The following is a 16,065-nucleotide window of genomic DNA, read 5'->3' as shown; positions in this document are numbered from 1 at the left end:
TGTTTGTGTTTAATTGAGAGGCCTTGACTCTTACTGGGAAGGTTTCAATTTGGTCCTGCCTTAAATGTTTCCTGCAGCCACTTTTTCCTTTAGCTAGGTACTTTAACTTGATTATTTTAAAGTTTTTATTGTCTGAGCGTCTTTGCCCCATTAGTAAGGGGGCAATTTACTTTTTTCTTAATTTATAACTCTAATTTTTTACCTTTTTTTAATCTTTTAATTTATATTTTACCTTTTAATTTTATTTAATTTAATATTTTACCTTTTAATTTATAACTCTAATATTTTACCTTTTTCTCCTAGGTCAGAGAAAAAAATGTAAAAAAAAAAAAAACCCACAAACCCTTTTTTAAATTTCCCTATATCTAAGGCAGTAAAATTTTAAAAGTCAATCAAAATCTTCACATACATTTATTTATTTATTTATTTTTGCAAGAACACTTCAAGGATCATGACATAACCTCTAAAGGTTGGATGTTTCTCATGACATTAGTGCCTTTGATGATCGCTACCTAGTAGTTCATTAGGGGTTGCAAAATAATGATATTGTAATTCTATTATACCTTCTTTAGTCTGAGAACAACTTATTTAATCAATTAATTCATTATCCCATCTTACAGGTCATACAGGAAAGGTAGAGTAACAGATTTTTTTTCCCTTTTGCTAATCCGTTTTCAAAATGACACATTGCTTCCTCATTAACTAATCCCCTAATCCAAAGGTTAAGATTGCTATTGTATTTTGATTATCACCATGAATGCAGAGATTTAAATTCATTTGATGTGTTTTAATCCATTACTGTTATTTTTCTCATTTATGCTCTAATTGTCCCATCATTAGCCAGAAGAAGCCTCTTCAAGTTGGGTCCTGAGTCCTGTTAATATCTAGGTAGAGATCATCAAAGGCCACTAACATCATGAGAAACATCCAACCTTTGGAGGTCATATCGTTCCTGAAGTGTTCTTGCCAGGAAAAAAAAAAGTCTGTGGCCTTTAACAGTTCTCTTTGTTATAACAAGGTACACCTGTATCATCTTGTGCTCCTTATCCTTCCTTGCAATAAGCCACTTCTGGTTGCAATAACCAATAAGCCACTTCTGGTTGCAATAACCAATCTTGGTTGCTTATAGTGGCAAACATTATGTAGAGACCAATATCAGGTACTCTATAGGAGTGCTGTGGAAACTGCAGGTTTTTTCAGCAGAGAAATAGGAAGGAAAGTAAGGAGAGGGAGAGAGAGAGAGAAGCAGGAACTACAAATTAAAAGAGACCTAAGAGACGAAAATAATAACAAAACTAAGGGATAAGAGAGCAAATCCCCCCCACTAGAAGATATTTGAAGGTTTTTAGTTATTATATTAAATTTTGAAGTGTTGCTATCATTGTCAGTCTTTTAAAAGAACTCCTTTAGAGGTAAACATTACAGTGTGTATAGATGTATTGATATTATGTTTGGATTTGACTAAAATAATCTGGGGGATGAGGAATGAATAGGATGGTATAGATGAGATAAGATAGCCATCAGTTCATTATATTATTCTATCAACTTTTGTATGCTTCAAAATTTCCGAAACAAAAAGTTTAAAAAACTATTTTGACATAGTCAGCTTCATGTAACATTTAAAAATGGAAGTTAAAATTAATTTTAACTGTCATATATGCATATTTGTGCTTGGGTGATGCTAGAGATACTTGATTAATAAGAGGTGAGAAGCACTGATTACTGATTAGGTAGAAAGATTACACTATCAAGAACATTCAAAAATGATTTTAATAAAAGTTAGAGTTAGAAACATGATTAAACTTATAATCACATTAATGATTAAAGCATTTTAATGACTGCTCTGATGAAAGGAGAAAGAAAGAAGCAATGTTGAGAAACTCAGAGTTCCGTGGGAAGTTAATGGAACAATCTAACAAGATACCCACTTAATGCTCTCAGTCAATAAAGGGCATACTATGAGTGGAGTTTGGAAATGCATAATTAACTATATGAGGAATAAGTATGGGTCTCTTTTATAGTGTAATACCTTATGCAAAAAAAATCATACAATTCAAATAGGAAATGTTTAATTAACTCTGACCTACAAGGCCAATGATCAGTAGAAGAAAGATCTAGACGATCAATGTCAGTAAGATAGAAAGTTATTTTCCAGATGATGGAAACTATGCCATTTAATAGGTGTGGCAAACTGACATTTCTTTCAGCATCAGACAGAAATGAATGCCTGAGCCTGCACTGTGTATGGGGGCGAGGGGCACTGGTAGCCAGGGGAGAGCACGTGTCTATTATCTGACAGGTATAGCTGCTATTTAAGGACAAAAGCACTTTGTTATTAGTTCTTTTGATTACTTTAGAGAAGCCAGAAACTGGTAGTTTTACAAAAAATCTCCTGATAATAAATTATAAATTTAAATAATAAATGTCAACACTTCCCAAAGTGAAAGGCCCACTAGTCTTGCCAACCTATCTGTAAATCACCTGTTTGCTACCTCTGCTATATTGTGCAAGAATCCTAAAATATGCTGTCCTAAAGAAATCTGCAACTAGTTAGGGTAATGCTGTTCAATGTTGGTGTGCATGAGGATTACCTAGCAAGCCTGATCAAATGGAAATTCTTTGGCATCACCATAGAGAATCTTATTTAAGATTCATGAAAAGTCATGATCGTTCTGTGATAGTTACTAACACATTATCACTCATAACTGTTCTAAGTGATATCTAATTCAGAGAGAGACATAGTTAAGACAAAGGTGAGTGTGTGTGTGTGTGTGTGTGTGTGTGTGTTGGCTATGTTTATGTGGGCTTACATTTATTATTTTTTGAGCTAAGGTGTAGAAGAAAGTTTTGTTAAAATCCAGTGATTCAGTGACATCTATAAAGAACATTTGCTCATTCCACTGGGGAATAATGGAAACAGCTAAATATGCAAGAAAGCCATCAAAATAAATTTACTGTTGTTAATGGTACAACACACAGATATGTTCTTGCTTCATCAATGTCTATTATTTGGCCTACTTGCTTTTAAAGACTGAGTACAGGTCAGATTACATTCATGTTAGGTCTCAAAAGCAAGGTAATGTTGGTAAAGTATTTGGAATTTCTTAGGTACCAATACTTGCATATTTCTAATAAAGATAATGTACAGACTTCTTTTAGCCATTATACCAACAGTGTGCTTCACTCTGCTCTATGTCAACTGCTAAAAAGACAATCTGCTGTGGTGAGCGTTCACAGCTTAATTCACAGAAGATGAGCTGCCATTCTGCTAAGTGTCTTATTCTGCATTTCTTTTGTTATCTGGGCAGTGTCATTTCCTATCACACTACCCAATGTCTAGACTTGAAAAGAAGTATTCAGTAGGCAAGAGCTGGTGCTGATGAATGGCCAAAAAAGAGTTTCTCTCAAGATGTGCCATTACTTAAAACAATCTAATGATGTGTACATTACCTTGGTGGTTCTGTGAAGAAGGGTGGATTGTCTTAGAAATAAAGAGAATTTAATGTAAATACAATAAAATGGTAAAACAATATTCCAAACCCACTGCAGTGATCCAGGAATGTAACAAAAAGTAGAAGACTCTATTATGATGTTCATGGAAGGCAGACCATTTCCCCCAAATATGTGACATTGGAATATCTAAGGCATTTCTGTAGTTACCTGTGTGTTCCCAAATGCATTTCAAGGCACACAATTTTTAAAAAGTCACAATCTCTAAGGAAAATGAGAACTGTTAGGAAATATATACTCTAAATGGAGCATGGTTTGTCACAAAGGGAGTTGGCTGTTTGTAGAAAATTTTGGGAAGAAAGCAAAGGTAAGAATAGAACTGAGCAAAGTGAGGGGATTCTGAGTGACTGTCAGTTAAGCATCCAACTCTTGGCTTTGGTTCCAGTCATGATCTCAGGGTTGTGAGCCCCACATCAGGCTCAATGCAGAGTCTGCTTGAGATTTTCCCTCTCCCTCTGCCTCTATCCCTGCTCTCTGTCTCTTTCCCTCTCTCTCTCTGAAATAAATAAATAAAATTTTTTTGGGGAAAAAAAAGAACTGAGCAAAGTGAAAGGTGGCTCTTCCCATGGCAAAACTGAGGTTGAAATACAGGAGATGCCCTATGGCTCTAAGTTTCTAGAGTCATCATGAGACCTGTATGTGTTTGCACATGTGCCTGGGGGTATACATGTGCTATCTACTATTTCCTCACAGTTCTTAAGAATGTTCTACAGCTTAGACAATAAGGAGGGAAGAAACTCTTTGCCCATCTTTTTTCCCTCTTCCAGCCAAGAGAGTTAGAGCTTCTACCCTATAAGTTACCTCACATTTTACAGATGTGAAATCCTCTTATAAAATATACCATTATTTTAAAATGTTAGCTATACAAACAATTCACTCAAACAAAAAATCCAAAAGCCAGTATACTCAAATTTACCAAAGTAATACAAAATTGAGCATAGTGTGTTTAATGAGTCTAAGGCAGTGAGTTGAAACTCTGATGATATGTCAGTTTTTAAAAATGCAACTGCCTGTACTCAGCTCAGACTCACTAAAGCAGAGAGCCCATGCAGGGGCTGGACATTTTTATATGTATATATAACTGATTCTGCTCCACAGAAGAAACCCTAATACAAAATACCAGTTTTGGGGGGTTTCTTTTAAATAATCTGTTATTCTTCAGTACCAATAAAATTGATATATTATGAAAAAATGTTTCTAATGAAAGAATTAAATGAATGGTTTATTTGGAGTATCTGAATGAATGAAATATGATTCAGGAGCTGTGAAACTGGTCCACAATAACACATTTGGAGAATCAAAGGCATGCAAGAGAAGAACTGACACGAGAAGAAAGCAATGAGAGAGGCAGACAGTTGGTATTCAGGTAACCAGGTAAAGTTCTAATATTCAACTGATGATCCAAACAATAATGCTGGATCATCTAATAAAATGTGTATCTCTCACATGGCTACATATCAGTTATCTAGGAACTTCATTTTTAAAGAAATACTTTCTTACTTTCCATTTCCCACAAGGAAGCTGAGATACCAGGCCTACTTAAAATTGGTGCCAGGTCCTACAGCAAGAGCACTGAAGAGCTGGGTGAGGGTTCTCAACCCCTGCACATACCGCCTCCTGCCCCTGAAGCAGGTGGGCAGGAGGAGGAGAAAGAGGAAAAGAAGAAGGGATAAAGAAAAAGGGAGATAGGAGGAGGCTAGAGGTGACCTTCGATGAAGGCAGCAAGGAAAGCCTCTTGAGTGGCCTGCCTCAGCTACTGACCAGTCTCTACCACACGAACCCACTAGTGTTCAGGGTCTGAGCACAGCACACCAGCTACACTGCCCTCAGCTGTATGTATCCTCTGGAAAACCCATCTGTGTCTGCCTGCCTCTCAGCATGCTCTTTGCTGCTTTTCAGATTCATCAGCAAAGACAGATCTGTGATGAGATCTGATCTGCTGCAAGGGAAACATGTGAGTTATTTGCCATTAGCATTTAGATTGGAGCAAGGACATTCTGTGACAGTGCTCTAACCCAAAGGCATAGAGTTCATGCTTAGAAGATCTCAGATAGGGAAGAGGAAGTCAGAGCTTGGGGCACACCTACAACCTTACCCTTTAATTTATCCAAAGTTTTAGAGTAATAGCTGTTGGCATTTTAAATTTCTTTACAAACTATAAAATGTCTTTGAACCCCATACAATCAATCCCTATGAGGGTAATATTTTCCTGTTTTACAAGTGAAGAAACCAACTCTAAGATACTAGAGATAGGGTTTGTAGGTATAAAGCAAAGACTTGAATGCAGGTGTTGTGACTCCTCCCATAACTGCTTTCCTAGGCACGGAGGTAAGCCTTAGAGGCCCAACATGCATCCAGTTTAAGATTGCTAATAAGATAAAGCTGACAAGAAATACAGGGTGGTTAGATATAGGTTAGGGATAACCCATCACTATGAAGTAGAGGTAATGAATTTATTATTATTTTTTCAGTAAAACCAAATCTAAAAAGTTACTTTCAGAATCAAAGTCTTTTCTTTCCTTTTCTTTGTGAAACCAACTCATTACAGGCTTACTGACAGACACCAAAGGCAACAAGGTCTGTCTGCAGCACATTAAAACCAAAACTATTTACAGACTTATAGTGATGATACAGTGTCAGGAACCTAGAGGACTAGTTTGTGTCAATAATCCCAGTTGAAAAATCTTTCAGAGCATCCTATAGTATCCCTTTTATTTCAGTTTTTCACCTATTTGCTGTATATATTAACCCACAGCAATTTCGTTGAAAAACTGTGGTGGGAATCCTCCACATTATTATGTCTTGGAACCTGCACAGGATACTTATTTGATTGGAGTTGGTTGCTAAAGGCCTAAATCAGAGTTCAGTCCATAGGACAGACCAGTGTCATTCTTTTCCAAGATCCACTTTTTTCTCTTACTTCCTGCCAAACATGTAGTACAAACATGGCATTTGTGGTAAGGGCTGCTTGAATGAGGTGGGACAATGGCAGCGTAAATGCACAGCCGCCCCTGGGGACGCTCTGTGTCCCTGGTCTCAAAGTAGTCCCTCACCCTGGAAGCACTAATATTGTCTGGGAACTTGAGAAAAAACACAGATGCTCCTACCCTAGACCTACTCAGTCCAAAGTAGTAATCTGTGCTTTAGCCAGCCCTCCACTGTGACTTGTTGTAGGCTGAGGTTTGAGTACTACTGCTCTAAGTTGGTCACAAGAGAGCATTAACTTCATATTTGAAAAATACTCTTTGCAACTATACTGGTTATTGCAAAATTTGCATGGAAATATGATTCCTTACCGCATGCCCACATATCCACTGGCTTTCCATAAGGATCTTTACGTAAAACTTCTGGAGAAAGATATCCAGGTGTGCCAGCAAAACCTAGGGAAAACGGAAGTTAATGAGTCAAAGCTGACTGGACAAAACCAATGTGAAACGGGAAACTAAGGAAGAAAACATTTTTGGGACTTTTAAATAGGATGATTTGTTTGACAAAATAAAATGAGGCCTAAAATAATATACAATAGTTTCTCTCTATAGCAGTATCAACACTAATCTGCTTTGTAGCATATTAGGAAAAAAAAAAGGCATTTTTTCCCCAGATAAGGGGAAGGCTACTCTATTGTGCTATATAGTCAGCACGTATACTTAAGTCTATTTGGTTAGCAATTCTTATTCTCACTTATTTATTCAAGATTTGAAACTAAACCTGTGAAGGGGATCAGAACACACCACCCCAAAATACACGACTGTGGTATACTGATTATTTTTAGCTGTAGTCAACTGAGAATCAGTAGATGTATGACAGGCTTTTTAATCTCCTTTCTACCTAAAAGTAGGGCATGCATTTCTTGTGGAAAGGTGCCCTCCCTGTACAGGAAGAGGAGAACATTCCTGGGATGGGAGTTGGTTCCAAGATGGATATGTACAAACCAACCTTACCAAAATAACCTTGATCTTCCATTAGTTTCCCTATGTGTTTCCTCATTATTTCCCCCACAATTTAATATCCCGAGTCAAAACCCCCTTTTCCTTAGTCTTAACCAATCTCCACAATTTATCACTCTTCATTAAAATGGGATATATGTCCCTTGGTCTGGCCTTTAAGGTCTTCATTTATTTTCTAGAAAGGCCTCTGTGTGTACGTAAAAGTTAAAATATTAACATCAAAAAAATTGTATGCTTTTCTCCTGTTCATCAGTCTTTTGTCAGTTAGACTCACAACCCTGAGCCACAGACCTAAGAGGGGAGAGAAAAAGTCCTTCCTCCCTTATACCTGACAAGAAATAGGGAGAAATTTGAAGACAGGATTAGAACTCTGCAAGAGATGATAGTTTTCATGATACCGACATAATTTTTTATGAGAAGCATTCACCTACAAAAGAACAAAAAAGATAGATCCTAAGTAAGTATTTTTGAAAGTCAGGTAGTCTATGTGGTGGGGATGGGGCTGAGAGTAACCGAAGAATTCACCAGAAGAAGAAATAAGTCCTAAATATATCAAAGAGATCTCTTTGTACTAATAAATAGTGTGTACTTATTATCACTGTCAACTAAAGAGAAGACTCAGGAACATGTGGATGAATCACTACTGAACAAGTACCAACTAGAATTTAGAGAGAGAGATGTGGTAGGAGAAACTAAATGGCAAAATAAGGTTTCATTATTGTATAAATCAGTATAAATTCCAATAAGGTATGCTTAAATAACAATCAATTTAGAGCTAGAACCTAGAGTGACATTTTCCTTATTTCTGAAAATAATAGCTTTCAAAAAAATATAGGTACTTTTAAAAAGACCCGAAATAACCACCTGGAAGTTTTATTTAAAGGCACACCTAAAACCTGGAAACATTTCTTTACAAGGATATGTAATCAGGAATTCCTCCGACCACAAATCACTGAAGAAGCTCATTTTATATTTACTGGGATTCAAAGTGCCCAAGAAAGGAGCCTTTTCTTCCCATTTTCAAACTTATTAAGTACAATGTGCAGACAGATATAAAAATAAGTATGTATGTATATATAGAGAGACAGATAGATAGATAGAAAAAATAGCATGGTTATTCCTCTGAACAAAATTACCTTGGAAAGTAAGGCAAAGGACTGTGGATTTTAACCTTTTATTCCTTTCCTTTGTTATAGCGGAAGATGGAGTGGACAGTAAGAAGGGACCCCAAGAAAAGATGCCTGTATTGTAGTTTAAGCTTCACATGGACCATAGTGGATCTACCCCTATTCTCAAACCTTACTTAAAGAAAGCATTTACTTGACAGTTGTGAGGTGAAAGAATTCCTAATAATCATGGTGGTTCCATTACCTAAACTTTGAGGATGACATCAAGGAGCGATGTGAAGTCAGCTAATTCCAAGGTAAGGATGGGCATGAGAGTTCTAAATAGCTACTGGTATGCCACACCTGCTCTCATTCCAACAGTCCCTTTCCAACTCCTCCCAGGTTGAGACACAGACAAAGGAACTCAATGAGACACCAATGCCAAACTCCAGATTAAAGACCATGTTTCTAGCCTACACTTTAAGACCCTTTATTTCCTGGTTTCCCCTTCAGTCATTCAGCATGATTTCTTTCTAGTCCTGAGAATTTGACCTGATTAATCTATTTAAGGTCTCTTAAAAACAGACTGTTCATTCTTACACTTGATGTTACTTTTTCTGTTCCTTGAATCCTCAATTTCTATCTCTACCTTTTCTTTAACAGAGTGGGCTCTAAATTATTTCCATTTAGAGATCTCCTTAGCTAACTACAATTCTCAGTGGTCCTTCCTTACTCTGAATTTTTACCACCTTTTCATATACAATCTATAATCTCCTTTCTAGAATTAGTAAACCTTAATATACATCTTAAATATCTTAGTAGAATACATTTCCTGGCGGGGGGGGGGGGGGATGTTAATGATATTTCATCTAGAGAGAAAAGAAGCCACTGTGTGATTAAGAAATGAAAAGATAATTTTAAACTTAAATTATTACAAACCTTCTCTGGAGACTAAAATGCTAACAGAATACCACAATGTTCATTCTTATTTAATGTAATTATCATTTGAACAGTCAGTGGGGTCCTTACTCCTAAGAGTACTGAGGTATACTCTAAATGGATAAACATTAATGAACTGTGTACTGTACAATGTGTTCTCACGAACACCAAAATACTGAGGGTAAGACAGAGAAAGTCTTTTCTAGCAGGAGATTAAACTCATAAGAATCTCATTTATCATGATAAATGCTATTAACAGGGAAATTAATGAGAGCTTACCTTCTTTACAGATAATATGTGTTTCTCACTCTGAAAAACCAATAGGAATATCAGAGCAGACCAAAAACAAAACATACTTACTGTTGGCAATGTATCCACTGCCTTAAGAAAACTCAAACTTTAAAAAGAGACATAATAGTAATCAAGCAAAACAATTATTCCATGAAGGAAGATGGTGGTAGTTACCCTTTTTTCCTAGTAGCAACAAATAACTAGAAATATACTGCAAACACCACTTCTAATCCCAGGAAAAATGGGCTGTATTTGGATATTTCTCTTTGGTAAATTTTCTAGCCATCTTAACAAGTGTAGTGACACAGGGTGTTAACTCCTAGCATTTCTGGCTAGTAATCAAATAGATCAGGGCTAGGAAGACAAAAGAAATTATCATGAGAAAAAGAAAGATTTAGGCTTAAAAATGAGAAAAAAAAACAATAAATAGCTGCTATAAGCCTTGTGTAGTTTTATTTTTCTCATTTGTAGTAGACCTCTTATATGTATTGAAATAAAACTGGCTCAGGTCATAATCTCAGGGTCCTGGGATTGAGCCCCGCATCAGGCTTTCTGCTTAGCGGGGAGACTGCTTCCCCCCCTCTCTCTGTCTGCCTCTCTGTCTACTTGTGATCTCTCTCTCTGTTGAATAAATAAATAAAATCTTTAAAATAAATAAATTAAAATAAAATAAAATTGAGCAAAAGCCTGAAATTCTGGCATTACATATAATGAAAGAGTTCTGCTCTTCTCTTAACATTAAATTAAGTTACTTTAAAAAAATAAAAAGGTTTCCCTCCCCATCACTGATAATACATTTTAAAAGACAAAATTAATCAGTCAAGATGATGGGCATTAAAGAGGGAACGTGATGTAATGAGCACTGGGTTTTACATGCAACTGATGAATCACTACATTCTACCTTTGAAACTAGTAATACATTATATGTTAACTAACTTTAATTTAGATAAAAAATAATCAAATACATGAGACTATGATGATAGATGATATCGAATAAATATCATATCAAGTCATTCATACTAAAACATGCTTTTACTTTAAAAATCTATGATATGTCTGGTACTACAGCCAAAATATATATAGTATATCACATGCTTCCTTTTCCTGAAGTTGGTTACCATGAGGATTCACTTGCATAGAATAACATGAAAATAAGCTAAAGAAAAAAAAATAAAAAAAATTTGCGCATTCTCTTAAGCTTATAAACAACGTTTTTTCTACATTTCTTGAAATGCGGAATTTTCTTGGGACTTAAAATGCACCTCTTTTTAAAATTTTTTTAAATTTTTTTATTTTTAAATATCTTATTTATTTATTTAACAGACAAGAGATCACAAGTAGGCAGAGAGGCAGGCAGAGAGAGAGGAGGAAGCAGGCTCCCTGCTGAGCAGAGAGCCCAATGTGGGGCCTGATCCCAGGACCCTGGGATCACGACCTGAGCTGAAGGCAGAGGCTTTAACCCACTGAGCCACCCAGGTGCCCCACCTCTTTTTTTAAAATTAGTTTCTATTAACATATAATGTATTATTTGCCCTAGGGGTACAGGTCTGTGAATTGTCAGGCTTACACATTTCACAGCACTCACCATAGCACATACCCTCCCCAATGTTCATAACCCAACCACCCTCTCCATACTCCCCCTCCCCCAGAAACCCTCAGTTTGTTTTATGAGATTAAAGGTCTCTTACGGTTTGTCTCCCTCCTGATCCCATCTTGTTCCATTTTTTCCTTCCCTACCCCCAAACTGCCCACCCTGTTTCTCAAATTCCTCATATGACAGAGATTATATGATAATTGTCTTTCTCTGATTGACTTACTTCGCTCAGCATAATACCCTCTAGTTCCATCCATGTCGTGGCAAGTGGCAAGATTTCATTTCTTTTGATGGCTGCATAGTATTCCATTATATATATATATATATATATACATACACTACATCTTCTTTATCCATTCTTCTGTTGATGGACATCTAGGTTCTTTCCATAGTTTGGCTATTGTGGACATTGCTGCTATAAACACTCGGGTACACATGTCCCTTCGGACCACTACATTTGTATCTTTAGGGTAAATACCCAGTAATGCAACTGATGGGTCGTAGGGTAGCTCTATTCTCAACTTTTTGAGGAACCTCCATGCTGTTTTCCAGAGTTGTTGCACCAGCTTGCATTCCCACCAACAGCGTAGGAGGGTTCCCCTTTCTCCGCATCCTCTCGAACATCTGTGGTTTCCTGACTTGTTAATATTAGCCATTCTGATTGGTGTGAGGTAGTATCTCATTGTTGTTTTGATTTGTATTTCCCTGATGCTGAGTGATGTTGAGCACTTTTTAAAAATCACCTCTTAAAAGTTGTTATTCTAATAGGTATCTTAGCAAAAACAACAGTCATAGTATCATACTGAAGAAGAAATGGGGATTTTATTCCCAATCTGTCTTTCTTTCTCTGGAATCAGATCACTTTCAAACATAAATGATCACAATTTGAAATTTGTTTACTTTCATTTGGATGCTATTGCTTTCACTAACTTGATAATTGGTTTTTCACTCATCGATTTGCTCAACAACTTTCACTGAAGAGGCAGAGAACTGTGGCATTGTGTTTCATGCCTAGGTGGTTTTGAAAACTTATTCAATGCCTTTCAAAGCCCAGGCATATTCCTATGGACTTGTAACAGCCTTGCAAAGAAATGTTTATTATCACTGCTTACAAAGAAGACATGGACCTCACAGAGTTAAAATGACTTGCCCAATATCATTACTATGATTATTATTAAGAATCAGACCCAGGACATAAGCTTGGGTATTCTAATTCAAAAACCAGAATTTTTTTCTACTGTACAAAATCCTACCATCAAGCAGCTTGTGATCTAGCACAGGAGATAAAACACAGAGCTCAAAAACAAGGGAGATTTAAGGTGGTCAATTACATCACTCTTTTATGCACTAAGCCAAGTTACTGATGTTAATTTGTAGCTTGGCTCTGATAATGAGTCTTGTCTTGTTCCTAATATCCTATCATCACCTTCTACCCAGTTCTGGCAATTACATCCCTAGCCTATGTCTCTGTTTTGGTGTCCTGCTTCATACCCTGAGTCTTGTGAAGCAAATGGGACTAGATGGGATTAGAGTCCAAACTCTAGAGCATTAATTTCCTCTAAACAGACTTCCTTAGAGTTTAGAGTCACCGACTGTTCTGTATATTATCTGGAATTTGCTTGCTCTTGCATACTCCTTAGTTCAAGCTGTCATCATACATAATTTGAACTCCTGTATTAGCCTACCTGGTCCCCTGCTTTCAGAGTAAGTATCCTTAAGCCACCCTCTGCATTGTTACCTACAACATCATTATATAACATAAACCCCATGATGTCCTTCCCTACTGAAAATTTTTCACTGGGTTTTTGAAACTTCCAGGATAAAAGCCAAATCCTTCAAAAGCACATAAAATCCTTTCCCACCTAATTAACTACCACTCATCCCAGTATACTTTATACTTTAGCTATATCAAACTTCTTGCTATTCCATAAATAGAAACAGTAGTTTCATGCCTCGGAGATTTTTGCATGTGCTGATCCCTCAGTCTGGCCTTCATCTCCTTGCACATTAGTCAACAAATTCTCATTCACCCACTAGGGAAGCAGAAGCTCTACCCCAATCACCAAAATGTTCCCCAGACGCAGAATTTCACCTTTCTCTTATGCTCCAGGGCACCTTCCTGCATGCCCTATTAAATGCTCTTACACTCCATGGGAAACAGTTACTGATACAGAAGTTTCAATATCTTGAGGGGTATGACCTCTTGCTTAATTTAAGCATCCCCATTAATTTTTCTGCCCACCTCTGTGACAGCCCTCCTACTTTCTATTGGACCTCAATTCCAAGTTACCATATATTCTTTATCTGTGTCAACTGTGTCCTTATACAGTATACAAAGATGACTCTGAATCAATTTACAGTACTTATTCTAGGTCCTACCTTCTTTCAGTTTGCATTTAAGAGGAATAAGCTTATTCATATGTCAAAATATGACAAACCAAATGCCAAGTTTGAAGACTGTAAATTCTTTTGGTAGGTGAGGAGAGACTTAATGTAAACAGTGGTATTAAGCTTAGGAGGAATCGTGGACAAGGGTAACAGTCAGGTACTACAGAAATAGGATGGGAAGCAAAAAATGAGGTCCTAAATTAAGCTGCCTGTAGAGGAAAGGCTGCCTTGCCACCCATTCCCACTTATTAGCTGGGACAGATTAATGATGAACCCTGGGGACCCTGTTCACACCTTAGATTTAGGAAAACACAAAAAGTCTTTGCATATAAAATGAAAAAAGTAAGCACTTCTTGAGTGCTCTTTGCTGTTGTTGTTCAGAGGAAAAGCAATTAGAAGTGAAGGGCATTTTAAAAATGATCTAACCTCAATACACTGAAAGTCAGAAAAAAAGAGGCTTGGGGAGAGGTTATATTTTGGGAGATTACATGAAAAAAAAAATGGGTCAGTACTGGGAAATGGCAAAAACAGAGGCATAAAAAAAGAAACAGTGAATAAAATAAGCCGACAGGATAAATACTGAAACAATACACAAGCCTAGTTAGAAATGCTCTAATTTAGAGTTAATTTCTTTCTTAATTGTAAAGAAACAGACATTTCACCAAAAAGAAATTTCAAAATTATCAAAATTTTACAGCAGAAACTGGCAGTGTGAAGAAATAGAAGATAATTAAGATGAACATACACATATACACACATAGGCTATAATATTTTTAAACTTTAATTTGCTAACTACAAAGTATGTGGAAATATTCTGTATTTCCCGAGTCCCTACTATTTACACAGCAGTTTTTGGCATCAAGTAAGGTTCTATGTGAACAATTTTCTCTCAAAAAGTCCTCGTTTAACAATGCAAACCTCCCGGGGCGCCTGGGTGGCTCAATGGGTTAAAATAATGCAAACCTTCCTTATTAATTCTTAGTACAAGGATCCATTTTCTCACTCATGTTTTAAGAAGTCTATACATTACTGCTCTCCTATTAATATTTTCTCTTAAATTATTTCTAGATTATATACCTTCTGATGTCAATAAAATGAAATGCTTATAAAGGTCTAATGTCTTCATTTAAGTCAGGCTGTTGTTAGAAGGAATATTTCTGTTTTACTTTGGCTGGGAAGTGGGTTATGATGAGCCAGAAGAGAATGAGCAACATAAAGGAGAAAGAACCCCTACTCACCAAACCACGCCTGCTGGTCTCCTTGAACTTCTATGGCTAAGCCAAAGTCTGCCAGTTTCACAGCTGCTCCCTTGGATTTGCTAGCTAAAAGCAAATTCTCAGGCTTTATTTAGAAAGAAAAAAAAAGAGAGACTGAAGTGAGAACCTATTTTAAGTGACTACTCAAAACTAACAACATTTTGTAAGATTAGGGGGGAAAAAAAGTCATGCACTGTCCTCTCTCCCGGAGACTGTCATTCCTAAATCCCAGGGAAAATATGGTTAGAAAAATGATTAAAAATTATCATGTGTGCAGGTTTCAGACAGATGCATAAATGTACTAGGCAGAAAAGAGAATATAGTTGGGGAGAGATCAAATGAATGGAAGCACCTGTCTTGACCTGCTCACATGCTTCCAAGGGCTGCTGAGGTCCGGACTTGGCCATGGACATTGACTTAGAAGCCTAATAGAGTACAGACATTTTCAGCAGAAGGAAACTTGGCAAAATAGATAACAAGAGTTGGACCAATCTACAGACATTTGGCAAATGAAACTGTGCAAATTAAATCCTAGTTGACTTCAAGAGTTTGGACCCAAATGTAGTCATTTGATTCCTCAATGTTTCCAAACAATTTCTGTACAAATTTTGGAGTCTTATTCTGAATTACATATTAAATTGCTGTCTTTAAGAATCTGTTTATTCTTAAAGGCAGAAAGAGTATACTATTTGCCAAATGTTAGAGTTAGCATTTTTTTCCCTTATAAGCCAGTTTTTTAAAACATAATTTAGATGTCTACAAAGTGTGATTCAAAGCATTCCTTATATATTTATTCTCGTACCATGAAATACTGTAACAAAGATACATTTTCATTTTCTTGGCTATTAATCATTACTCAAGGACTGATAACTCGGTGTTGGAATAAGGCTGTGTTTATACCACTGTTTCCCAACCAGGGCATCGAGACACACAGGAACTTTGAAAATAGGCATGAGGGCAAAGTCTTGAATTTCCCCCAACCACCTTTGTGGGCTTTGGGAATTGAAGAGAGAAGACAGTCAAGGAAAGGAGGC

The 16,065-nt window shown here is 36.6% G+C and overlaps 1 protein-coding gene across 18 annotated transcripts in view; it reads right to left on the bottom strand.

Moving 5' to 3' along the window:
• CAMK2D (calcium/calmodulin dependent protein kinase II delta) overlaps window positions 1-16,065 on the bottom strand; it is a 335,597-nt gene that overhangs the window by 69,114 nt on the left and 250,418 nt on the right. For all 18 annotated transcript variants that reach the window (XM_032859177.1, XM_032859036.1, XM_032859053.1 and 15 more), the window contains exons 7-8: window positions 15,014-15,116; window positions 6,807-6,890 (exon numbers count right to left, since the gene is read on the bottom strand). In XM_032859177.1, coding sequence (XP_032715068.1) covers window positions 6,807-6,890; window positions 15,014-15,116 — 187 coding nt within the window. The remainder of the gene's footprint in view (window positions 1-6,806; window positions 6,891-15,013; window positions 15,117-16,065) is intronic.

The sequence above is a fragment of the Lontra canadensis genome, unplaced genomic scaffold (genome assembly GCF_010015895.1).
Source record: "Lontra canadensis isolate GAN:19392208 unplaced genomic scaffold, GSC_riverotter_1.0 scaffold1, whole genome shotgun sequence".
Lineage (NCBI taxonomy): Eukaryota > Metazoa > Chordata > Mammalia > Carnivora > Mustelidae > Lontra > Lontra canadensis.
This window is presented reverse-complemented; position numbering and strand designations above follow the sequence as displayed.